We start from the raw sequence: 27,500 nt of genomic DNA, 5'->3' as shown, positions 1-27,500 counted from the left end.
GTTATTGTTGGTGAGGATTGTTAAGGGTTATTGTTGGTGGGGATTGTTAGGGGTTATTGTTGGGGAATTTTTGGGAAGGATGCTGAAAAGGGTTTTTAGGGGCTATTGTTGGTGAGGGGGAAATGGCGAGGGTTGTTGGGGAATATTGTTGGGGAGGGGTGTTGGGAAGGATGGTGATGAGAATGGGGAGGCAAGGAAGGGGATCCAGGAACTAGTGTAGGAGAGGAGGAGAATGAGGAAGAGGAGAGGTGAAGGAGGAGTAAAACGAGAAGCGGTAAATAACAAGACTGGGTTCTCTTCTACCGGGAGAGGAGAAGGTTTATCCCTGGGGAGGAGATGGTGGTTTATTGTGGGAGAGGAGATGGTGGTTTATCCCGGGAGAGGAGATGGTGGTTCATTGTGGAAGAGGAGATGGTGATTTATCCCGGGAGAGGAGAAGGTTTATCCTGGGAGAGGAGATGGTGGTTTATCCCTGGAGAGAAGGTTTATCCCGGGAGAGGAGAAGGTTTATCCCGGGAGAGGAGATGGTGGTTTATCCCGGGAGAGGAGAAGGTTTATCCCGGGAGAGGAGAAGGTTTATCCCGGGAGAGGAGATGGTGGTTTATCCCGGGAGAGGAGAAGGTTTATCCTGGGAGAGGAGAAGATTTATCCCGGGAGAGGAGATGGTGGTTTATCCCTGGAGAGGAGGTTTATCCCGGGAGAGGAGAAGGTTTATCCCGGGAGAGGAGATGGTGGTTTATCCCGGGAGAGGAGATGGTGGTTTATCCCGGGAGAGGAGATGGTGGTTTATCCCGGGAGAGGAGAAGTGGTAAAAGAGGAAGAGGAGAATTGAATGATGAAGAGGAAGAGGAGGAAGAAGAGGAGCAGGAAGAGAAAAAGTAAGAGAAGTTAAACCAGGAAAGAGAAAAAGAGGAAAAAGATAACATCCTGTCTTAGTATTGGTGAAGCAAGCGCTCACTTCTCTAGACTTCAGAAAAGACATGACTGGTCAAGACAAGACCCAGCTGATGTATTTTCTTGTAGTGACCAGACTTGACAGTTTTAATACATCGCTCTGTAAAAGGAGTCATTGTATCTGCGATTGTATTATTTGTATAGATGGTGATGCATTGAGGGAGGGTTTGGTTTGATGTAGAATTAGACAATACATTTAGAATTTGACAATGTATTTAGAATGGTTAGTCTCTCTCGTATGAGAATTGAGGTAGTGGTGGTGGTAGTGATGGTGGTGGTAATGGTGGTAGTAGTGATGGTAGTAGTGGTGGTAGTGATGGTGGTGGTATTGGTGGTAGCAGTGGTGGTAGTGATGGTGGTGGTAATGGTGGTAGTAGTGGTGGTAGTAATGGTGGTGGTAGTAGTGATAGTAGTGATGGTAGTAATGGTGGTGGTAGTAGTGGTGATAGTAGTGATGGTAGTAATGGTGGTGGTAGTAGTGGTAATCGAAGCTGTGGAGATGAACATTCCAAGGCTGAGGGAATGATCCCCTCGAACTTACTCTTCCAGGCTGAAGGACTGACCACGTCAGGCGCTTAGGTTTTATCTCCTATTTTCACTGTGATATTTTTTTCATATTTGCAAACACGCGAAAGAGAGAGAGAGAGAGAGAGAGAGAGAGAGAGAGAGAGAGAGAGAGAGAGAGAGAGAGAGAGCTGACTCAGACTAATGTGAGAAAGGTTAAGTAATAATTTACAGACGCTCTCTTGAATTATCACCAATAATTCTGTCAAATAATTTATCGACCACCCGTTTCCTCGTGGATATAAAGCACCCCCGAGGGCTGGACATGGGGAAGGGGGGCGGGGGTTGGACATGGGTCCGTAATGAAATGGCACTCGTGGACACGCATTACGTTCACCCATTAATCGCCTCCAAGATTATTAGATTCTAAGGATCAGAAAATCCCAGTTCAGAAATCCGATGTGGAGGGACTACCATGTAGGATTTGATCCTCCTCTTCCTCCTCCTCCTACTCCTCCTCCTCATTAACTTTTGTAAATCCTACACTGAGGCTCCAGTACCAAGAATCCAGTCTACCAAATCCAGCCTATCATCCCTTTCCATATCCAGCTTCCATTTCCATCCATTTCTGCCATCCATATATATATATATATATATATATATATATATATATATATATATATATATATATATATATATGAGAGTGAGAGAAAGTGAGTGAAGGAGAGAGAGAGAGCATCACGGAGGCTGGGCTGGTGTATACAGGTCTCCACTAATCTCGAAGCTGAGACAAGTAAATTACCGCCTATGGATTTATGTACGGCGCTGAGCTCTCTCTCTCTCTCTCTCTCTCTCTCTCTCTCTCTCTCTCTCTCTCTCTCTCTCTCTCTCTCTCTCTCTCTCTCTCTCTCTCTCTCTCTCCGCCTATTGATCACATGGACTTGTACGTCTCTGTCAGGTCTTGTATCGCTCTTCCAAGTCCTTTTCCTCGGACTCTCAAAATGTCGAGAATCTTTAAAATCATTGGGGGATGATTTGCCCCTCACTGCTTATAAAAGTTCCTCACTATTTACTAAAGGCTCTCACTACTTACTAAAGGTTATCACTACTTAGAAAAGGCCTTTGCTACTTATAAAGGTCTTCACTACTTAGGAAGGTCCACGCTACTTCGAAAAATTCTCTACCTCCACGAATTTACGAATTCAAATGATTTTGAGAACTTTCCATCTCTCTCTCTCTCTCTCTCTCTCTCTCTCTCTCTCTCTCTCTCTCTCTCTCTCTCTCTCTCTCTCTCTCTCTCTCTCTCTCTCTCTCTCTCTCTCTCTCTCTCTCTCTCTCTCTCTCTCTCTCTCTCTCTCTCTCTCTCTCTCTCTCTCTCTCTCTCTCTCTTTCTCCCATTCTCCCCAAAAGCTTCGCTCAGTCCTGGAAGACAGTAATCACTCTCTACCTATTTTAATGGATTAATTATCTCCCGTTCCGCCCAAACTATTTGAGAAGTCCATAAGAGGATGACTTATACCCTGGCTATCAACCGGGTGTTATAATGGAAGGTTCCAAGGCGTTCTGATTAGCCACAAGGGGCCCGTGTCCTGAGTGGCGAGACGGCCCATGCATACATCACCCACTGGAGCTGAGCAAGTGGTTTATGTGACAGTGGGTTTATAAAAAACAAAAAGCTCATTTTTTCGCTTTTCTTGTGGTGTTTGTGGGAGGGATAGTTAGCCCAGAGGAAGAGGCACATCGAAGACTGGGTTCTCTTCTACCGGGAGAGGAGAAGGTTTATCCCGGGAGAGGAGATGGTAGTTTATCCCAGGAGAAGAGATGATAGTTTATCAAAGGATGGAAGGAGAGAATAGAGTGACTTATCCCATCAAATTCCTGGAACAATTGAAATGGAAAATCGTGTTTTTCCCAGTCTGTTCATCAAATCTTCCAGACTCTGATTTCCGTTCGATACCTTGAGAAAGCCTCTTCCGGCGGGTGAGATGGTTATCTTATTACGTATCTCGACGGGTCACTGAGGTTCGAACCATTTTTCTGTCATTTCTTAACTTCTAGCTTACGTATTATCCATAAAATTAAAACTTAGGAACAGTTTTGATTAAAAGTGTGATAATTTAGGTATTCCTGGCTAGAAAATGAGGGATACCTTTTGGGATCATGCAGGTAGAAGGGAATTGTGGAACAATGAGATACGGTTATTGGTTGGTTAATTGGGTTTGAAGCCTGTCGACTACAATAGGGTCATTAAGGCTACACGTAACCTCTAAGTATCCCTTAGGGATACGACTCTCAGCGTATATATCCCTCCATCTCAGAATATATACCGTTCATTGTATATATCCTGTGGGGGATACCTTTCTCAGATCACTGAATTAGAGTGGGATAACCTTATGGACAAAGGGGGAATACCTTTCTGGGTATCCCCGAGTTTATTCCGGCATTCTTTCATTGTATTTAAAAATTTCAGAGAATTAAAAATTTCACATCATGAAAAAAAAAAATTCCATCAAACGGATTTAATCGAAAAAAAATCAATTAAAAATCTGCCCTGTCTGTCATTTCCCGAGAAAAAGACCATTATTTTTATGATTGTTTCTAGTGGGGGAAGGGGAAGGGAAGGGGTAGGGAAGGGGAAGGGAAGGGGAGGTGGTTAAGGGGTCAATTTCTGGGTGGGTCTTCCCTCTATTAAGGAATCAAATTAGAGTTAATATTAATTGAGGTAAGACCTGATTACTTCCAGGGGCGTTTTTTGTACCTAAGGGGGCGCCGCCCCCTAGGAGCTCTACTACCCTAAGGGGAGAAGGGTAACCCCTTAAAAATATAATAATAATAGTAATAATAATAATAATAATAATGAATAATAATATTTTTTATTATTATTATTATTATTATTATTATTATTATTATTATTATTATTATTATTATTATTATTATTATTATGAAATTTTTTTCCCAATGTCCTCGTTTTTTCATTCTTTTTTCTTTTCTCTTTATTCTCATCCTCTCTCTCTCTCTCCTCTCCTTCCCTCTCTTCACCTCTCTCCTCTCCTCTTCTCCCTTCCATTTCTCTCCTCTCCCTTCTCTCCCTCATCTCATTTAGGGAGGCTACGCCTCTTTAACCTTTCATATCTCTACCACTTTCACTCATTTATTCATCTCTCTCTTTCTATTACTCTGTCTCTCTCTCTATTACTCTGTCTCTCTGTCTCTATATTACTCTCTCTCTCTATTACTCTGTCTCTCGCTGTCTCTCTCTATATTACTCTGTCTCTATTACCCTCTGTTTCTGTCCGTCTCTCTATTTCTGTCTGTCTGTCTGTCTGTCTGTCTGTCTGTCTGTCTGTCTGTCTGTCTGTCTGTCTCTCTCTCTCTCTCTCTCTCTCTCTCTCTCTCTCTCTCTCTCTCTCTCTCTCTCTCTCTCTCTCTCTCTCTCTCTCTCTCTCTCAGTTATCCATAATTGGATAATTAAGCATAACACGGAAGTTAGTTATTCTTTTTTCTAGAACTCAGTGTATTCCTTGAACCTCGTAAAAGTTCTTTGAACCCTTACTAGACCTTTTTTGAACTTACGAAGTTCTTAGAAATTACCCAAGTTGTTTGTTCTCAGTGATATTACTGGCCATTACCCTTTGAACCCAGTAAACCTTTCGAACCTTGAGAGCGTCTTTGAACCTCACTACCTCGACGCTGCGAGTGTCACTCTACTGTGAACCTGTTACCTACTAGTGGGTTCAACTTCTGCTATTAACTGCTACTGTGAACCTGTTACCTGCGACTGAGTGAAAATTACGAAGTGTTTCCTGATGACACCTGCTGCCCCTATTCACCTATCAGTAAAATAGGTACCTGGGTGTTAGTCGACTGGTGTGGGTCGCATCCTGGGAACAAAATTCACCTAATTTGCCCGAAATAATCAGCATAACAAGCGGCTTTCTATATAGTAGTATGTCATTGATGTCAGCTATGGTCTGTATACGTTGAGCCATGTGCTTGTAGAAATAAAGATTATTATTATTATTATAATTATTATTATTATTAATATTATTATTATTATTATTATTATTATTATTATTATTAATACGACTGTGTTCAACGTCAAATATTAACTGCTACTGTGAACCATGTCCAGGAGAAAGTTTAGAGCACAGTGAACAAAGCTTCAAGGTTCTGGATGAGCTCCAGGAGACACTGGAAAAGCCCTAAGAGATCCTAGGAAAGTCCTAGGAGACACTGGCTAATCTCCAGGAGACACTGGATAAGTTCTAAGAGACACTGTAAAAGTCCTAGGAGACACTGGATAAGTCTATGAGACACTGGATAAGTCCCAGGAGACACTGGATTAGAATGTCTCCGCCAGTGGAAGTCTCCGTGAGTGCGGAGACTGACAAGGCCGTGTCGTGGGAAAGTGACCCGAGAGGAAGACTTAATTAGAGCTCATTGTCGTCTGCGGTCGCCCTGGCTACAATAAACCTAACCTTGGTGATACAAGGGGGAAGGGAGGGGAGGAGAGGGAGAGGGGAGAAAAGGGGGGAGGGGGTTAAATAGAGGGAAGGGGGAAGATTTGATGGCAATTGAATACATCAGCAACGTGTTGCTGGGGTTTTTTCACTGTCATATTACATTACATGGACAGGCCCCATACATTGTGTCAAAATGTGTCAGCCTGAGCTGGGAGACTTCAGTAGTGTCAGCCTGAGCTGGGAGACTTCAGTAGTGTCAGCCTGATCTGGGAGACTTCAGTAGTGTCAGCCTGATCTGGGAGACTTCAGTAGTGTCAGCCTGATCTGGGAGACTTCAGTAGTGTCAGCCTGATCTGGGAGACTTCAGTAGTGTCAGCCTGATCTGGGAGACTTCAGTAGTGTCAGCCTGAGCTGGGAGACTTCAGTAGTGTCAGTCTGAGCTGGGAGACTTCAGTAGTGTCAGCCTGAGCTGGGAGACTTCAGTAGTGTCAGTCTGAGCTGGGAGACTTCAGTAGTGTCAGCCTGAGCTGGGAGACTTCAGTAGTGTCAGCCTGAGCTGGGAGACTTCAGTAGTGTCAGCCTGAGCTGGGAGACTTCAGTAGTGTCAGCCTGAGCTGGGAGACTTCAGTAGTGTCAGCCTGAGCTGGGAGACTTCAGTAGTGTCAGCCTGAGCTGGGAGACTTCAGTAGTGTCAGCCTGAGCTGGGAGACTTCAGTAGTGTCAGCCTGAGCTGGGAGACTTCAGTAGTGTCAGCCTGAGCTGGGAGACTTCAGTAGTGTCAGCCTGAGCTGGGAGACTTCAGTAGTGTCAGCCTGAGCTGGGAGACTTCAGTAGTGTCAGCCTGAGCTGGGAGACTTCAGTAGTGTCAACCTGAGCTGGGAGACTTCAGTAGTGTCAGTCTGAGCTGGGAGACTTCAGTAGTGTCAGCCTGAGCTGGGAGACTTCAGTAGTGTCAGCCTGAGCTGGGAGACTTCAGTAGTGTCAACCTGAGCTGGGAGACTTCAGTAGTGTCAGTCTGAGCTGGGAGACTTCAGTAGTGTCAGCCTGAGCTGGGAGACTTCAGTAGTGTCAGCCTGAGCTGGGAGACTTCAGTAGTGTCAACCTGAGCTGGGAGACTTCAGTAGTGTCAGCCTGAGCTGGGAGACTTCAGTAGTGTCAGCCTGAGCTGGGAGACTTCAGTAGTGTCAGCCTGAGATGGGAGACTTCAGTAGTGTCAGCCTGAGCTGGGAGACTTCAGTAGTGTCAGCCTGAGCTGGGAGACTTCAGTAGTGTCAGCCTGAGCTGGGAGACTTCAGTAGTGTCAGCCTGAGCTGGGAGACTTCAGTAGTGTCAGTCTGAGCTGGGAGACTTCAGTAGTGTCAGCCTGAGCTGGGAGACTTCAGTAGTGTCAGCCTGAGCTGGGAGACTTCAGTAGTGTCAACCTGAGCTGGGAGACTTCAGTAGTGTCAGCCTGAGCTGGGAGACTTCAGTAGTGTCAGCCTGAGCTGGGAGACTTCAGTAGTGTCAGCCTGAGATGGGAGACTTCAGTAGTGTCAGCCTGAGCTGGGAGACTTCAGTAGTGTCAGCCTGAGCTGGGAGACTTCAGTAGTGTCAGCCTGAGCTGGGAGACTTCAGTAGTGTCAGCCTGAGCTGGGAGACTTCAGTAGTGTCAGCCTGAGCTGGGAGACTTCAGTAGTGTCAGTCTGAGCTGGGAGACTTCAGTAGTGTCAGCCTGAGCTGGGAGACTTCAGTAGTGTCAACCTGAGCTGGGAGACTTCAGTAGTGTCAACCTGAGCTGGGAGACTTCAGTAGTGTCAGTCTGAGCTGGGAGACTTCAGTAGTGTCAGTCTGAGCTGGGAGACTTCAGTAGTGTCAGCCTGAGCTGGGAGACTTCAGTAGTGTCAGCCTGAGCTGGGAGACTTCAGTAGTGTCAACCTGAGCTGGGAGACTTCAGTAGTGTCAGCCTGAGCTGGGAGACTTCAGTAGTGTCAGCCTGAGCTGGGAGACTTCAGTAGTGTCAGCCTGAGCTGGGAGACTTCAGTAGTGTCAGCCTGAGCTGGGAGACTTCAGTAGTGTCAGCCTGAGCTGGGAGACTTCAGTAGTGTCAGCCTGAGCTGGGAGACTTCAGTAGTGTCAGCCTGAGCTGGGTTCATCAGCTTCAAAGGTTTCCTTCCAGCAGAGCTGCAGTTACTATCACTTGGGACTGACCATCTTCCAGCAGAGCTGCAGTTACTATCACTTGGGACTGACCATCTTCCAGCAGAGCTGCAGTTACTATCACTTGGGACTGACCATCTTCCAGCAGAGCTGCAGTTACTATCACTTGGGACTGACCATCTTCCAGCAGAGCTGCAGTTACTATCACTTGGGACTGACCATCTTCCAGCAGAGCTGCAGTTACTATCACTTGGGACTGACCATCTTCCAGCAGAGCTGCAGTTACTATCACTTGGGACTGACCATCTTCCAGCAGAGCTGCAGTTACTATCACTTGGGACTGACCATCTTCCAGCAGAGCTGCAGTTACTATCACTTGGCACTGACCATCTTCCAGCAGAGCTGCAGTTACTATCACTTGGGACTGACCATCTTCCAGCAGAGCTGCAGTTACTATCACTTGGCACTGACCATCTTCCAGCAGAGCTGCAGTTACTATCACTTGGCACTGACCATCTTCCAGCAGAGCTGCAGTTACTATCACTTGGGACTGACCATCTTCCAGCAGAGCTGCAGTTACTATCACTTGGGACTGACCATCTTCCAGCAGAGCTGCAGTTACTATGACTTGGGACTGACCATCTTCCAGCAGAGCTGCAGTTACTATGACTTGGGACTGACCATCTTCCATCAGAGCTGCAGTTACTATCACTTGGCACTGACCATCTTCCAGCAGAGCTGCAGTTACTATGACTTGGGACTGACCATCTTCCAGCAGAGCTGCAGTTACTATCACTTGGGACTGACCATCTTCCAGCAGAGCTGCAGTTACTATGACTTGGGACTGACCATCTTCCAGCAGAGCTGCAGTTACTATGACTTGGGACTGACCATCTTCCAGCAGAGCTGCAGTTACTATCACTTGGGACTGACCATCTTCCAGCAGAGCTGTAGTTACTATCACTTGGGACTGACCATCTTCCAGCAGAGCTGCAGTTACTATCACTTGGGACTGACCATCTTCCAGCAGAGCTGCAGTTACTATCACTTGGGACTGACCATCTTCCAGCAGGGCTGCAGTTACTGTCACTTGGGACTGACCATCTTCCAGCAGAGCTGCAGTTACTATGACTTGGGACTGACCATCTTCCAGCAGAGCTGCAGTTACTATGACTTGGGACTGACCATCTTCCAGCAGAGCTGCAGTTACTATCACTTGGGACTGACCATCTTCCAGCAGAGCTGCAGTTACTATCACTTGGGACTGACCATCTTCCAGCAGAGCTGTAGTTACTATCACTTGGGACTGACCATCTTCCAGCAGAGCTGCAGTTACTATCACTTGGGACTGACCATCTTCCAGCAGAGCTGCAGTTACTATCACTTGGGACTGACCATCTTCCAGCAGGGCTGCAGTTACTGTCACTTGGGACTGACCATCTTCCAGCAGAGCTGCAGTTTCTATCACTTGGGACTGACCATCTTCCAGCAGAGCTGCAGTTACTGTCACTTGGGACTGACCATCTTCCAGCAGAGCTGCAGTTACTGTCACTTGGGACTGACCATCTTCCAGCAGAGCTGCAGTTACTATCACTTGGGACTGACCATCTTCCAGCAGAGCTGCAGTTACTGTCACTTGGGACTGACCATCTTCCAGCAGAGCTGCAGTTACTATCACTTGGGACTGACCATCTTCCAGCAGAGCTGCAGTTACTATCACTTGGGACTGACCATCTTCCAGCAGAGCTGCAGTTACTATCACTTGGGACTGACCATCTTCCAGCAGAGCTGCAGTTACTATCACTTGGGACTGACCATCTTCCAGCAGAGCTGCAGTTACTATTACTTGGGACTGACCATCTTCGAGCAGAGCTGCAGTTACTATCACTTGGGACTGACCATCTTCCAGCAGAGCTGCAGTTACTATGACTTGGGACTGACCATCTTCCAGCAGAGCTGCAGTTACTATCACTTGGGACTGACCATCTTCCAGCAGAGCTGCAGTTACTATCACTTGGGACTGACCATCTTCCAGCAGAGCTGCAGTTACTATCACTTGGGACTGACCATCTTCCAGCAGAGCTGTAGTTACTATCACTTGGGACTGACCATCTTCCAGCAGAGCTGCAGTTACTATCACTTGGGACTGACCATCTTCCAGCAGAGCTGCAGTTACTATCACTTGGGACTGACCATCTTCCAGCAGGGCTGCAGTTACTGTCACTTGGGACTGACCATCTTCCAGCAGAGCTGCAGTTACTATCACTTGGGACTGACCATCTTCCAGCAGAGCTGCAGTTACTGTCACTTGGGACTGACCATCTTCCAGCAGAGCTGCAGTTACTGTCACTTGGGACTGACCATCTTCCAGCAGAGCTGCAGTTACTATCACTTGGGACTGACCATCTTCCAGCAGAGCTGCAGTTACTGTCACTTGGGACTGACCATCTTCCAGCAGAGCTGCAGTTACTATCACTTGGGACTGACCATCTTCCAGCAGAGCTGCAGTTACTATCACTTGGGACTGACCATCTTCCAGCAGAGCTGCAGTTACTATCACTTGGGACTGACCATCTTCCAGCAGGGCTGCAGTTACTGTCACTTGGGACTGACCATCTTCCAGCAGAGCTGCAGTTACTATCACTTGGGACTGACCATCTTCCAGCAGAGCTGCAGTTACTGTCACTTGGGACTGACCATCTTCCAGCAGAGCTGCAGTTACTATGACTTGGGACTGACCATCTTCCAGCAGAGCTGCAGTTACTATCACTTGGGACTGACCATCTTCCAGCAGAGCTGCAGTTACTGTCACTTGGGACTGACCATCTTCCAGCAGAGCTGCAGTTACTATCACTTGGGACTGACCATCTTCCAGCAGAGCTGCAGTTACTATCACTTGGGACTGACCATCTTCCAGCAGAGCTGCAGTTACTATCACTTGGGACTGACCATCTTCCAGCAGAGCTGCAGTTACTATCACTTGGGACTGACCATCTTCCAGCAGAGCTGCAGTTACTATCACTTGGGACTGACCATCTTCGAGCAGAGCTGCAGTTACTATCACTTGGGACTGACCATCTTCCAGCAGAGCTGCAGTTACTGTCACTTGGGACTGACCACCTTCCAGCAGAGCTGCAGTTACTGTCACTTGGGACTGACCATCTTCCGGCAGAGCTGCAGTTACTATCACTTGGGACTGACCATCTTCCAGCAGAGCTGCAGTTACTATCACTTGGGACTGACCATCTTCCAGCAGAGCTGCAGTTACTATCACTTGGGACTGACCATCTTCCAGCAGAGCTGCAGTTACTATCACTTGGGACTGAACATCTTCCAGCAGAGCTGCAGTTACTATCACTTGGGACTGACCATCTTCCAGCAGAGCTGCAGTTACTATCACTTGGGACTGACCATCTTCCAGCAGAGCTGCAGTTACTATCACTTGGGACTGACCATCTTCCAGCAGAGCTGCAGTTACTATCACTTGGCACTGACCATCTTCCAGCAGAGCTGCAGTTACTATCACTTGGGACTGACCATCTTCCAGCAGAGTTGCAGTTACTATCACTTGGGACTGACCATCTTCCAGCAGAGCTGCAGTTACTATCACTTGGGACTGACCATCTTCCAGCAGAGCTGCAGTTACTATCACTTGGGGCTGACCATCTTCCAGCAGAGCTGCAGTTACTGTCACTTGGGACTGACCATCTTCCAGCAGACCTGCAGTTACTATCACTTGGGACTGACCATCTTCCAGCAGAGCTGCAGTTACTATCACTTGGGACTGACCATCTTCCAGCAGAGCTGCAGTTACTATCACTTGGGACTGACCATCTTCCAGCAGAGCTGCAGTTACTATCACTTGGGACTGACCATCTTCCAGCAGAGCTGCAGTTACTGCACCTTGGAACTGACCATCTTCCAGCAGAGCTGCAGTTACTGCACCTTGGAACTGACCATCTTCCAGCAGAGCTGCAGTTACTGCACCTTGGAACTGACCATCTTCCAGCAGAGCTGCAGTTACTATCACTTGGGACTGACCATCTTCCAGCAGAGCTGCAGTTACTATCACTTGGGACTGACCACCTCTCAGGATGACCCATCTCATACACAACACAAAACAAATATTTTTAATGCAGACAATTCCGTCATCCCATTACGGGGACAATGAGGATTTGCATATAGAAAAGGGCAATGGGGAGAGAGGGAAAAGAAATTAGGCCTACATTACGAATATCTACGAATATGTGTGCACTCACCTGGGGGAAACATTGATGGTTCATTGTAGATATCGTCTGTCTACATTTTAAAAGCCACATTATATGCCTAAGAGAAATTGTACTAGGCTGTCAACAGCCAGCCTAAACATTATGAGCAAGATATTTTAGGCCTACTTGGTGGAGCCTAAGATGATGTGAGTAGGCCTATGATAATGTAGATTGACCTATGGGAATGTAGCCTCTCCGAAGACAATGTAGACTGGCTCATGATAATGTAGACTGATCCAGGATAATGTAGACTGACCCAGGATAATGTAGACTGATCCAGGATAATGTAGACTGACCCAGGATAATGTAGACTTACCCAGGATAATGTAGACTGACCCAGGATAATGTAGACAGACCGAGGATAATGTAGACTGATCCAGGATAATGTAGACTGACCCAGGATAATGTAGACTGATCCAGGATAATGTAGACTGACCCAGGATAATGTAGACTGACCCAGGATAATGTAGACTGATCCAGGATAATGTAGACTGACCCAGGATAATGTAGACAGACCGAGGATAATGTAGACTGACCCAGGATAATGTAGACCAACCCAGGATAAGTTGGGCATAGCTGCAATTCGTTATTAAATAATAACTTATCAGAGGGCCCAGGAGCTGAGACTCAACCCTTGCAATCACAAATAGATGAGAATCATGAGGCGAGAGGAAGTAAGAAAAAGGGAAGGAAAGGAGGTTTAGTAAAGGATGGAGGATGGAAGGGAGAGGGGGAGAGAGACGAAGAGAGAGGGAGGGGGTTGGGGATAGGAAGGAGAGAGAGAGGGGGAGGGGGGTAGAGGACGGAAGAGAGAGGAAGAAGAGAGAAATTCACATTGTTGCGTTAATGAGACTGTCTTTTGTTTACTCTTGTCTCTTGTTTGCTCTTGTCTCTTATTTGCTCTTGTCTCTTATTTGCTCTTGTCTCTTATTTGCTCTTGTCTCCTGTTTGTTCTTGTCTTTTGTTTGCTCTTGTCTGTTGTTTGCTCTTGTCTGTTGTTTGCTCTTGTCTCTTGTTTGCTCTTGTCTCTTATTTGCTCTTGTCTCCTGTATGTTCTTGTCTGTTGTTTGCTCTTGTCTGTTGTTTGCTCTTCTCTGTTGTTTGCTCTTGTCTCTTGTTTGCTCTTGTCTCCTGTATGTTCTTGTCTGTTGTTTGCTCTTGTCTGTTGTTTGCTCTTGTCTGTTGTTTGCTCTTGTCTGTTGTTTGCTCTTGTCTCTTGTTTGCTCTTGTCTCGTGTTTGCTCTTATCTCTTGTTTGCTCTTATCTCTTGCTTGCTCTTATCTCTTGTTTGCTCTTATCTCTTGTTTGTTCTTATCTCTTGTTTGCTCTTATCTCTTTTCTCCTTTTTATCTTGTGTTTTTGTCTTAGGCTGTAAATTTGCTTTATTTTATTTATTTCTCCTTTAGAAAGTTGACATCCTCTCAGCCTGACGTCTATAGTAAGCAAATTATTACAATCAATTATAGCTGATATCATTAGATGTCGCCTTGACGAGCATAATTTGATTAATGAATCTCGGTATGAAGTCATGAGAGGTCGTTCCTGCCTGGCAAATTTACTGACGTTCTTCAATAAAACATCTGAGGCAGTAGACAGTGATAAAGAATATGATGCTGTTTATCTGGATTTCAGTAAAGTCTTTTATAAAGTACCTCACGAAAGACAATTGAAGAAAAGTGGCAGCTCATGGTATAGGAGGTACAGTTTTAACATGGATAGAGATATGGCTTACCAACAGACAGCAGAGAGTTTCCATTAATGGGGTCAATTCTGAATGGGGATTAGTCACTAGTGGCGTCCCACAGGGATCAGTTTTAGGCCCATTGTTGTCTATAATTTACATTAATGACCTTGATGAAGGAATTACAAGTGACACGAGAAAATTTGCTGATGGTGCAAAAATAGGGCGAATGATTGATTCTGAGGAGGATACCAGTGAACTCCAGGAAGATTTGGACAAATTAATGTCTTGGTTTGAAAAGTGGCAGATGAAGTTCAATGTGGACAAGTGTAAAGTCCTGGTCCTTGGGAATGAAAATAACCAGCGAAGTTATAAACTAGGTGAAGTAGAGCTTGATTATATAGAATGTGAAAAACACTTGGGAGTCATGGTAAGCAGAAATCTAAAGCCAAGACAACAGTGCCTAAGCCAGCGCAATGAGGCTTAGAGATTACTTGCATTTATATCAAGAAGTAGATGAGTTAGACACATGTACAACACTTAGGTATCTTTATTGAGGAAACGTTTTGCCACGCAGTGGCTTCATCAGTCCTATACAAAGAATGGTGAGGATCAGAGGGAGGTAATCAGTCCCTATGACAAGAAGTGGCTTATATACTGTAGACAGGTGAGTAAAAGCAGTCGTAGGCGATATCACAGTAGACAAATCTACATGTGAAAGTAGGTCCTGACTATAGGTTAGGCAAGTGAAGAATTCCTTGCATCAAGATCCCAAGATGCTGCTGTGTCTGACAGGCCATCAACTTGTCGGTTCTCTGAACCACTTACCTACATATCAAGAAGTATAAGTAACAGGAGTCCAGCAGTTATTTTCCAGCTGTATACATCACTAGTGAGGCCTCACTTAGATTATACAGCTCAGTTTTGGTCTCCTTACTACAGGATAGATATACATGCATTGGAGAACATATAGAGAATGATGACAAAATTGATTCACTGAATAAGGAATCTTCCATACGAAAATAGACTTAGAACCGTGAATTTTTACTCTTGAGAGACGTAGAATGACTGAAAGCCTTGACCTTTCACTCTGCTGAGAGACGTAGAATGAGACATCAACAGAGGCGATATTAATAAAAATATTAAGCATATGAAATGAGGTAAGAACAGAAGTAACGGATTTAATTCTGATTAATTTAGATTAAGAAAGAACATAGGTAAGTGCTGGCTTTCAGATACGGTTGCGGATGCGTGGAACAGTCTCCCGAGTAGGCTAGGACCCTGAGTAGCTTTAAAAAGAGATTGGACAAATATATGAGTGGGAGGGGCTGGGTGTGATTTGTGTCGTGGGTGCGGGAGTAAATTCTCGGGTAGCTGTGGGAAAAAAATGGAAAAATGCATGGGTGAGTTTTGATAAGGAGCTGCCTAATATGGGCCAGTAGGACTACTGTAGTGCTTCTCCATTCTTATGTTCTCTCAGTCTCTAGTCTCTCAGCCTCTAGTCTCCCAGATTTTATTTGGTAATTAGATTTGAATCCTGTCGACTACACGAGGGTCACTAAAGAGAGCATATATTTCGGTGTGTGTGTGTGTGTGTGTGTGTGTGTGTGTGTGTGTGTGTGTGTGTGTGTGTGTGTGTGTGACGGTGGGCTAGCCAGACATTATCTCATTAGATACAATAAAAAATATTCAAGTCGAGTCCGTCTCCCTGAGAGGTTACTGACACTCCAGGGTAGAGAGCTTGAGCTGGTGGAGCTCAGGGTGATGACTAGCCTCCAGGGTAGAGAGCTTGAGCTGGTGGAGCTGATGGTCATGACTAAGCTCCAGGGTAGAGAGCTTGAACTGGTGGAGCTCAGGGTGATGACTAGACTCCAGGGTAGAGAGCTTGAGCTGGTGGAGCTGATGGTCATGACTAAGCTCCAGGGTAGAGAGCTTGAGCTGGTGGAGCTCAGGGTGATGACTAGACTCCAGGGTAGAGAGCTTGAGCTGGTGGAGCTGATGGTCATGACTAAGCTCCAGGGTAGAGAGCTTGAGCTGGTGGAGCTCAGGGTGATGACTAGACTCCAGGGTAGAGAGCTTGAGCTGGTGGAGCTGATGGTCATGACTAAGCTCCAGGGTAGAGAGCTTGAACTGGTGGAGCTCAGGGTGATGACTAGACTCCAGGGTAGAGAGCTTGAGCTGGTGGAGCTGATGGTCATGACTAAGCTCCAGGGTAGAGAGCTTGAGCTGGTGGAGCTCAGGGTGATGACTAGACTCCAGGGTAGAGAGCTTGAGCTGGTGGAGCTGATGGTCATGACTAAGCTCCAGGGTAGAGAGCTTGAGCTGGTGGAGCTCAGGGTGATGACTAGGCTCCAGGGTAGAGAGCTTAAGCTGGTGGAGCTGATGGTCATGACTAAGCTCCAGGGTAGAGAGCTTGAACTGGTGGAGCTCAGGGTGATGACTAGACTCCAGGGTAGAGAGCTTGAGCTGGTGGAGCTGATGGTCATGACTAAGCTCCAGGGTAGAGAGCTTGAGCTGGTGGAGCTCAGGGTGATGACTAGACTCCAGGGTAGAGAGCTTGAGCTGGTGGAGCTGATGGTCATGACTAAGCTCCAGGGTAGAGAGCTTGAACTGGTGGAGCTCAGGGTGATGACTAGCCTCCAGGATAGAGAGCTTGAACTGGTGGAGCTCAGGGTGATGACTAGCCTCCAGGGTAGAGAGCTTGAGCTGGTGAAGCTCAGGGTGATGACTAGCCTCCAGGGTAGAGAGCTTGAGCTGGTGAAGCTCAGGGTGATGACTAGCCTCCAGGATAGAGAGCTTGAACTGGTGGAGCTCAGGGTGATGGCTAGCCTCCAGAGTAGAGAGCTTGAGCTGGTGAAGCTCAGGGTGATGACTAGCCTCCAGGGTAGAGAGCTTGAGCTGGTGAAGCTCAGGGTGATGACTAGCCTCCAGGGTAGAGAGCTTGAGCTGGTGAAGCTCAGGGTGATGACTAGCCTCCAGGGTAGAGAGCTTGAGCTGGTGAAGCTCAGGGTGATGACTAGCCTCCAGGGTAGAGAGCTTGAGCTGGTGAAGCTCAGGGTGATGACTAGCCTCCAGGGTAGAGAGCTTGAGCTGGTGAAGCTCAGAGTGATGACTAGCCTCCAGGGTAGAGAGCTTGAGCTGGTGAAGCTCAGGGTGATGACTAGCCTCCAGGGTAGAGAGCTTGAGCTGGTGAAGCTCAGGGTGATGACTAGCCTCCAGGATAGAGAGCTTGAACTGGTGGAGCTCAGGGTGATGACTAGCCTCCAGGGTAGAGAGCTTGAGCTGGTGAAGCTCAGGGTGATGACTAGCCTCCAGGGTAGAGAGCTTGAACTGGTGGAGCTCAGGGTGATGACTAGCCTCCAGGGTAGAGAGCTTGAGCTGGTGGAGCTCAGGGTGATGACTAGCCTCCAGGGTAGAGAGCTTGAACTGGTGGAGCTCAGGGTGATGACTAGCTTCCAGGGTAGAGAGCTTGAGCTGGTGAAGCTCAGGGTGATGACTAGCCTCCAGGATAGAGAGCTTGAGCTGGTGGAGCTGATGGTCATGACTAGGCTCCATGACTAAGCTGGTGGAGCTCAGGGTGATGACTAGCCTCCAGGGTACAGAGCTTAAGCTGGTGGAGCTCAGGGTGATGACTAGTCTCCAGGGTAGAGAGTATGAGCTGGTGGAGCTCAGGATGATGACTAGACTCCAGGGTAGAGAGCTTGAGCTGGCGGAGCTGATGGTCATGACTAGGCTCCAGGGTAGAGACCTTGAGCTGGTGGAGCTCAGGGTGATGACTAGACTCCAGGGTAGAGCTTGAGCTGGTGGAGCTCAGGGTGATGACTAGCCTCTAGGGTAGAGAGCTTGAGCTGGTAAAGCTCGGGGTGATGACTAGCCTCCAGGGTAGAGAGCTTGAGCTGGTGGAGCTGATGGTCATGACTAGGCTCCAGGGTAGAGAGTTTAAGCTGGTGGAGCTCAGGGTGATGACTAGTCTCCAGGGTAGAGCTTGAGCTGGTGGAACTCAGTGTGATGACTAGACTCCAGGGTAGAGCTTGAGCTGGTGGAACTCAGGGTGATGACTAGACTTCAGGGTAGAGCTTGAGCTGGTGGAACTCAGGGTGATGACTAAACTCCAGGGTAGAGCTTGAGCTGGTGGAACTCAGGGTGATGACTAGACTCCAGGGTAGAGCTTGAGCTGGTGGAGCTGATGGTCATGACTAAGCTCCAGGGTAGAGAGCTTGAGCTGGTGGAGCTCAGGGTGATGACTAGACTCCAGGGTAGAGAGCTTGAGCTGGTGGAGCTGATGGTCATGACTAAGCTCCAGGGTAGAGAGCTTGAACTGGTGGAGCTCAGGGTGATGACTAGACTCCAGGGTAGAGAGCTTGAGCTGGTGGAGCTGATGGTCATGACTAAGCTCCAGGGTAGAGAGCTTGAGCTGGTGGAGCTCAGGGTGATGACTAGACTCCAGGGTAGAGAGCTTGAGCTGGTGGAGCTGATGGTCATGACTAAGCTCCAGGGTAGAGAGCTTGAGCTGGTGGAGCTCAGGGTGATGACTAGGCTCCAGGGTAGAGAGCTTAAGCTGGTGGAGCTGATGGTCATGACTAAGCTCCAGGGTAGAGAGCTTGAACTGGTGGAGCTCAGGGTGATGACTAGACTCCAGGGTAGAGAGCTTGAGCTGGTGGAGCTGATGGTCATGACTAAGCTCCAGGGTAGAGAGCTTGAGCTGGTGGAGCTCAGGGTGATGACTAGACTCCAGGGTAGAGAGCTTGAGCTGGTGGAGCTGATGGTCATGACTAAGCTCCAGGGTAGAGAGCTTGAACTGGTGGAGCTCAGGGTGATGACTAGCCTCCAGGATAGAGAGCTTGAACTGGTGGAGCTCAGGGTGATGACTAGCCTCCAGGGTAGAGAGCTTGAGCTGGTGAAGCTCAGGGTGATGACTAGCCTCCAGGGTAGAGAGCTTGAGCTGGTGAAGCTCAGGGTGATGACTAGCCTCCAGGATAGAGAGCTTGAACTGGTGGAGCTCAGGGTGATGGCTAGCCTCCAGAGTAGAGAGCTTGAGCTGGTGAAGCTCAGGGTGATGACTAGCCTCCAGGGTAGAGAGCTTGAGCTGGTGAAGCTCAGGGTGATGACTAGCCTCCAGGGTAGAGAGCTTGAGCTGGTGAAGCTCAGGGTGATGACTAGCCTCCAGGGTAGAGAGCTTGAGCTGGTGAAGCTCAGGGTGATGACTAGCCTCCAGGGTAGAGAGCTTGAGCTGGTGAAGCTCAGGGTGATGACTAGCCTCCAGGGTAGAGAGCTTGAGCTGGTGAAGCTCAGAGTGATGACTAGCCTCCAGGGTAGAGAGCTTGAGCTGGTGAAGCTCAGGGTGATGACTAGCCTCCAGGGTAGAGAGCTTGAGCTGGTGAAGCTCAAGGTGATGACTAGCCTCCAGGATAGAGAGCTTGAACTGGTGGAGCTCAGGGTGATGACTAGCCTCCAGGGTAGAGAGCTTGAGCTGGTGAAGCTCAGGGTGATGACTAGCCTCCAGGGTAGAGAGCTTGAACTGGTGGAGCTCAGGGTGATGACTAGCCTCCAGGGTAGAGAGCTTGAGCTGGTGGAGCTCAGGGTGATGACTAGCCTCCAGGGTAGAGAGCTTGAACTGGTGGAGCTCAGGGTGATGACTAGCTTCCAGGGTAGAGAGCTTGAGCTGGTGAAGCTCAGGGTGATGACTAGCCTCCAGGATAGAGAGCTTGAGCTGGTGGAGCTGATGGTCATGACTAGGCTCCATGACTAAGCTGGTGGAGCTCAGGGTGATGACTAGCCTCCAGGGTACAGAGCTTAAGCTGGTGGAGCTCAGGGTGATGACTAGTCTCCAGGGTAGAGAGTTTGAGCTGGTGGAGCTCAGGATGATGACTAGACTCCAGGGTAGAGAGCTTGAGCTGGCGGAGCTGATGGTCATGACTAGGCTCCAGGGTAGAGACCTTGAGCTGGTGGAGCTCAGGGTGATGACTAGACTCCAGGGTAGAGCTTGAGCTGGTGGAGCTCAGGGTGATGACTAGCCTCTAGGGTAGAGAGCTTGAGCTGGTAAAGCTCGGGGTGATGACTAGCCTCCAGGGTAGAGAGCTTGAGCTGGTGGAGCTGATGGTCATGACTAGGCTCCAGGGTAGAGAGTTTAAGCTGGTGGAGCTCAGGGTGATGACCAGCCTCCGGGGTAGAGAGCTTAAGCTGGTGGAGATCCGGGTGATGACTAGTCTCCAGGGAAGAGCTTGAGCTGGTGGAACTCAGGGTGATGACTAGACTCCAGGGTAGAGCTTGAGCTGGTGGAACTCAGGGTGATGACTAGACTTCAGGGTAGAGCTTGAGCTGGTGGAACTCAGGGTGATGACTAAACTCCAGGGTAGAGCTTGAGCTGGTGGAACTCAGGGTGATGACTAGACTCCAGGGTAGAGCTTGAGCTGGTGGAACTCATGGTGATGACTAGGCTCCAGGGTAGAGCTTGAGCTGGTGAAGCTCAGGGTGATGACTAGACTCCAGGGTAGAGCTTGAATTCAAGCTGTTTCCTGAGGTGGAAGCGGAGACGCTTCAACATCTCGATGTTTCGCCCTCTGTAGAGCTTTCATCGTAACGACTCTTCGCTCGACCCGAAGCTTCGTTAAAGTGAAAAGGTACCTGGCCTTTTCACCCTGCCACGAGACTTTCAGTCTCACTTAAAAACCATTTCGGTAACGAAAGGCCATTTAACATGTCAGGGAAGGCCATTTAACAGGTCAGGGAAGGCCATTTAACAGGTCAGGGAAGGCCATTTAACAGGTCAGGGAAGGCCATTTAACAGATCAGGTCAGGACATTTAACAGGTAAGGGAAGAGCATTTAATTGGGAAAGTCATTTAGCATGTAAGCTAAGGCCATTCAACATGTCAAGGAAGACCATTTAACAAGTCAGGTAAGACTATGTAACAGGTTAGTTAAGGCCATTTAACAGGTAATCGAAGGTAATAAAACAGGTCAGGGAAGACCATTTAACAGGTCAGTTAAGGCCATTTAGCATGTCAAGGAAGGCCATTTAACAGGCCAGGGAAAACAATTTATTAGGTCATAGGAAGGACATCTAACAGGTAAGGGGAGGCCAGTTAATATGTCAGGCAAATATATTTAACAGGTCGGGAAAGGCCATTGAGCAGGTCAATAGAAAACCGCTGAAAGGGTCAGTTAAAGAGAATTTAACAGGTCAGGGAAGGCCATTAACAGGCCAGTTAAGGCTATTTCAAAGGTCAAGAGAAGGCCATTTAATTGGCCATTCTCTCGCCCATCCCAGCTAGAAACTGTCCCTGCCATACCCTGTCCAGTTCTCAAAACTTGCCCATCCCAGCTAAGTACTGCCCCCCCCACTGCCCACCCTCTTCCCCCAGCACATCTGTCACCTCCCTGGCTTGTCAGTCACATTTGCAAAACACATGTAGCGCGTCGTCCACGCATCTGTCAGCGCTACCCGGGTAGCTGTCATGTCAATACGCAAACCCTGGCAGGGGTGCATCACCTGTGGTTGTGAGAGTGTCACCTGTGGTGGTTGTGTCACCTGTGGTTGTGAGTGTATGTGTGTGTGTGTGTGTGTGTGTGTGTGTGTGTGTGTGTGTGTGTGTGTGTGTGTGTGTGTGTGTGTGTGTGTGTGTGTGTGTGTGTGTGTGTGTGTCTGACGTGGTAATAGCGGACCAAGAAATAATGACGGAGTAATTTGGGTCTTGGCGTGGGTAGTGTCCCTGCCCTGGAGACTGGTCTGGTCTCCTAGCCTCGTCTCCTAGCCTCATCTAGCCTCGTCTTCTAGGATCGTCCTCGTCTTTTAGCCTTGTCATTGTCTCCTAGCCTTGCCTGGTCATCTCCTAGCCTCCAGTGTGTCTCCTATCATCATCTCCTAGTCCCGCTTCGCTAGGTCCCTTCCCGTCTGAACAAGGTGCCTCTCCTGTGATAAGCATCTTCACCCAAGAACTAGGTACCTACCTACCTGGACAAGGTACTTACCCTTCTGGACAAGGTACCTACTCATCTGGAATAGGGAGCTATACTTCTGGACTAGGTACCTACCCACCTGGACTAGGAACCTACCCTCTTGAACTAGGAACTTACCCTTCTGGACAAGGCACCTACCCACCTGGACTAGGTGCCTACCTTCCTGGACTAGGTGCCTACCCACCTGGACTAGGTACCTACCCACCTGGACTAGATATCTCCCCACCTGGATTAGGTATCTACTCACATGGACTAGGTATCTACCCATCTGGGCTAGGTACCTACCCTTCTGGACTAGGTATCTACCCACCTGGACTAGATATCAACCCACCTGGACTAGGTAGCTACCCTTCTAGACCAGGTAGCTACCCACCTGGACTAGGTGCCTACCCTCCTGGACTTGGAACCTACCCACCTGGACTAGGCACCTACCCACCTAGACTAGGTATCTACCCACCTGGATTAGATATCTTCTCACATGAATTAGGTATCTACCCATTTGGACTAGGTACCTACCCTTCTGGACTAGGTACCTACTCACCAGGACTAGGTATCAATTCACCTGGACTAGGCACCTACCCACCTGGACTAGGTACCTACCCATCTGGACTAGGTATCTATGCACCTGGACTAGGTACCTACCCATCTGGACTAGGTATCTACCCACCTGGACAAGGAACCTACCCATCTGGACTAGGTACCTACCAACCTGGACTAGGTACCTACCCACCTGTACTAGATACCTACCCACCTGGACTAGGTACCTACCCACCTGGGCTAGGTACCTATCCTCATGGACTAGGTACATACCCACCTGGACTAGGTATCTACCCACCTGGACTAGGAACCTACTCACCTGCACTAGGAACCTACTCACCTGGGCTAGGTACCTACCCACCCGGACTAGGTACCTACCCACCTGGACTAGGTAGCTACCCACCTGGACTAGGAACCTACTCACCTGCACTAGGAACCTACTCACCTGGACTAGGTACCTACCCACCCGGACTAGGTACCTACCCACCTGGACTAGGTACCTACCCACCTGGACTAGGTACCTACCCCCCTGGGAAAGGTACTTCTTCAAGACGTGAACTAAGACGTGGGTAATTAGGCTTGGCGTTGCTTCCTAATTGGTCTAAACAGCCGTAACCATCACCAACAGTACCGTTACTACCACCATCACCACCACCACCACCACCATCACCACCACCACCACCACTACCACCACCATCACCACTACCACCACCACCACCAACACCACTACCACCTACACCACCACCACCACTACCATCATCACCACCATCACCACTACCACCACCACCACCACATCATCTCTACCACCACCCCTACCACATACAGCATCCATCACAACCCTCACAGTTACAACAACTACCACAACTTAGATTCCGAACCACCCCTCAAGGCTTCTATATATATATATATATATATATATATATATATATATATATATATATATATATATATATATATATATATATATATATATATATATATGAAGCCAGCTATCGGCACATTAGTTACTCAAGCAGGCAGCCAGCGACACACTCACTGAGTGAGCCAGTTACTCAGCAAGTCTTCCGGCCAGCCATGTGTTCAACCAGCCAGTTCTGCCAGCCACTGATCTAGCCAGTCAGCCAGACATTGAGTCAGTCACATAGATAGCTGGTTAGACAGCAAGAAATTTTCCACAGAGAATGCCGCTACCATCCCTAGTACCACCACCATCACTCCCACCCCAACCACCACCACTACCACCAATACCACCACTATCACCACCACTACCACACAATAACAACAACAACACAAGAGTACCTACAAAAATAACAGCTGCGACAGGAGGCAGCAGCTACAACAACACAATACATGCAATAATAACAGCAACAGGAACAGCAACAACAATAACTACAGGAAGAACAATAACAACAACATCATCACCCAAAACAACCTCAACTCAACCACAGTCAACCCACTCAACCACAGTCACTCCCAGATGTTGCACATGTCTAATCTTCATCTTGTCGGTATTGTATACCATTCATGTACAACTTGTCAGACACTGCAACATCATGGAATCTTGGTTCACAGGACATCTACATAACCTTCTTCACGGTTACTACGACTACTACCACTACCACCAACCCATCCCTTGGGTATGACCTACTTCCACTAGGAAATCCTGTTTACCAGTGAATATGCCGTCCCTTTCCACCTCACGATAGTATATAAGCACCAGCCTTCTTGCCTGTGCCCCAGAGTCTTCACGACTACGGTGCTCTTCACACCAACTCCAAGACTGAGGGACTGATTACCTAATCTTTTGTACATAGTTCTTCTGTCTTCCATTCATGTCCTTGAATATGTATTGATAAAGCCACTGGATGGCGAAACGTCTACAATAAAGATACCCAGATGTTGTATGTGTGTCTAATTGTCATTATCTCCCTTCAACCCAACACCATTAATGCATCAGACTATGAACGTAACCCAACCTGTATAAAGGAATATGACAGTGACACACCATCCTGTGTGATGGAATATGACAGTGAAACACCATCCTGTGTGATGGAATATGACAGTGAAACACCATCCTGTGTGATGGAATATGACAGTGAAACACCATCCTGTGTGATGGAATATGACAGTGAAACACCATCCTGTGTGATGGAATATGACAGTGAAACACCATCCTGTGTGATGGAATATGACAGTGAAACACCATCCTGTGTGATGGAATATGACAGTGAAACACCATCCTGTGTGATGGAATATGACAGTGCAACACCATCCTGTGTGATGGAATATGACAGTGAAACACCATCCTGTGTGATGGACTATGACAGTGACACACCATCCTGTGTGATGGAATATGACAGTGAAACACCATCCTGTGTGATGGACTATGACAGTGACACACCATCCTGTGTGATGGAATATGACAGTGAAACACCATCCTGTGTGATGGAATATGACAGTGAAACACCATCCTGTGTGATGGAATATGACAGTGAAACACCATCCTGTGTGATGGAATATGACAGTGAAACACCATCCAGTGTGATGGAATATGACAGTGAAACACCATCCTGTGTGATGGAATATGACAGTGAAACACCATCCTATGTGATGTAATATGACAGTGAAACACCATCCTGTGTGATGGAATATGACAGTGAAACACCATCCTATGTGATGGAATATGACAGTGAAACACCATCCTGTGTGATGGAATATGACAGCGAAACACCATCCTGTGTGATGGAATATGACAGTGAAACACCATCCTGTGTGATGGAATATGACAGTGAAACACCATCCTGTGTGATGGAATATGACAGTGAAACACCATCCTGTGTGATGGAATATGACAGTGAAACACCATCCTGTGTGATGGAATATGACTGAAACACCATCCTGTGTGATGGAATATGACAGTGAAGCACCATCCTGTGTGATGGAATATGACAGTGAAACACCATCCTGTGTGATGGAATATGACAGTGAAACACCATCCTGTGTGATGGAATATGACAGTGAAACACCATCCAGTGTGATGGAATATGACAGTGAAACACCATCCTGTGTGATGGAATATGACAGTGAAACACAATCCAGTGAAATGGTATACGAGATAGAGACACAACACTACTAGCTTTTGCTCCCACTGTGTAACCATCACATAGTATACCAACACTGTCAGTGTATCCAACACTGCTGAAAAAAAAAAAACAAGCTAGGAATCACACACTGGTGCACACAGTGTACTAGCTAGCCCACTAACCATCAGAACCACACCGTATATCACACCAGGGGATCCACCCTACTGACAAAGTGGGCTGACCACACGGGATGTGTACGGCCTCTAACTCTCACCCCAAATGAAAGCCAGAGTGATAGTGGAGGGCAGTTTTGTGGTTAACTGTATCAGAGGTGAATGATACTGGTGAGCACAGTTTAGAGGAGGAGGAGAAGGAGGGGTAGTAGGAGCAGCAGCAGCAGCAGCTGCAGGAGCAGCAGTATAAGTAGTAGTAGTAGCGGCAGCATCACCATCAACAGAAGCTGTTTGGAAATTCACTATATTTTCACAATGGCTATTTTGTGTGTGTGTGTGTGTGTGAGAGAGAGAGAGAGAGAGAGAGAGAGAGAGAGAGAGAGAGAGAGAGAGAGAGAGAGAGAGAGAGAGAGAGAGAGAGAGAGAGAGAGAGAGAGAGAGAGAGAGAGAGAGAGAGAGAGAGAGATTATTCTTTTTAATCGGTGATTAGCACGTAATTAAAAAAAAAACTGACGTTGCCTATTTTAAAGCTGAATTTTAAAAATCCACCTCCCATATAAAACTTACATTTAAAAAATACTTTTTAAAAGTTTTAGTTTGTAAGTATATATAAAAACAAATATATAAGTCGATTTTGCAAAAGAAATATTACAGAAATAATATATTCTCGGGGGAAGAAATCTTAATTAATTAAAAAAAAAAAGATTTTTCCATCTTTTTAAAGACGAGAAGATGGCCTTCTTAAAGGAGCTCTCTTCTTTCTTTTTGTAGACAAGAAGATATACCTACGAAGACAGTCCCTCCGCTGCTTGTCAGAGTGTGATGGAACACCACGAGAATGGAGAGACAAAAAACAGAGAGGGTGACAGCAGCTTCTGGTGAAAATAGAGATCTGTGTCATGCAAATATCTGTCCATTACATTGTCATAGATTTCCTCTCTTGCGTGCAGTCACTAGTCCACCCCATCCCCCTTCTGTCTCCCCTCCCCCAGTCTCCCCCTCTCTCTCCCACTCTTATTCCCCTCACATCTGGATGCTGCCGCCTGTCTCTTCTGTGAGTAATCTCGTGATGTCACGAAACATGGATGGGGAAGGGGAGATGGAGAGAGGGTAGAAGAGATGGTGGGAGGGGATTAAAAGGAGGGAGGAAGTAAGGGAGAGAAAAATGGTAGGAGGGAGGCATAGTGTGTCAGAGAGTCATGGAGATATTGAGGGGTGAATACAGGGCGGAAGAAAGAGGGCTGACATCCCCATGTACTATCTCTCTCTCTCTCTTTTTAAATAATGTTTTACAAGGTTAGGTTAAGAATTCCTGACTTGATTTACAAGCTAGGATCTCTCTCTCTCTCTCGCTCTCAGCTTCCCAACAACAACATCATCCATAAAACAAGCTACAACTAACACCTCTCTCTCTCTCTCTCTCTCTCTCTCTCTCTCTCTCTCTCTCTCTCTCTCTCTCTCTCTCTCTCTCTCTCTCTCTCTCTCTCTCTTTCTCTCTCTCTCTCGCTCTCTCTCTCTCCCTCTCTCACCTTCCCAACAACGACATCATCCATAAAGTCAGCTACAACTAACACCTTTCTCTCTTCCTACAGTATAAAGCCACAACCGAAGGAGGGTCAGACAAAGAGTAATCCGTCCAAGCGTCACCGGGAGCGTCTTAACGCCGAGCTGGATAACTTGGCTGGTCTCCTACCCTTTGAACAGAATATCCTCTCCAAGCTGGATAGACTGTCTATCCTTAGA

The 27,500-nt window shown here is 47.5% G+C and overlaps 1 protein-coding gene across 1 annotated transcript in view; it reads left to right on the top strand.

Annotated features, from left to right (window-relative positions):
* Positions 1-27,500, top strand: part of ss (spineless) — a 422,971-nt gene that overhangs the window by 93,058 nt on the left and 302,413 nt on the right. The window contains 1 exon segment of the mRNA XM_070093151.1: positions 27,350-27,500. This exon segment is cut by the window's right edge and continues 40 nt beyond it. Coding sequence (XP_069949252.1) covers positions 27,350-27,500 — 151 coding nt within the window.

Source organism: Cherax quadricarinatus, chromosome 42, assembly GCF_038502225.1.
Source record: "Cherax quadricarinatus isolate ZL_2023a chromosome 42, ASM3850222v1, whole genome shotgun sequence".
NCBI classification, from domain to species: domain Eukaryota; kingdom Metazoa; phylum Arthropoda; class Malacostraca; order Decapoda; family Parastacidae; genus Cherax; species Cherax quadricarinatus.
Note: the sequence above shows the minus strand (reverse complement) of the source record. Positions and strands in the feature narration are given on the sequence as shown.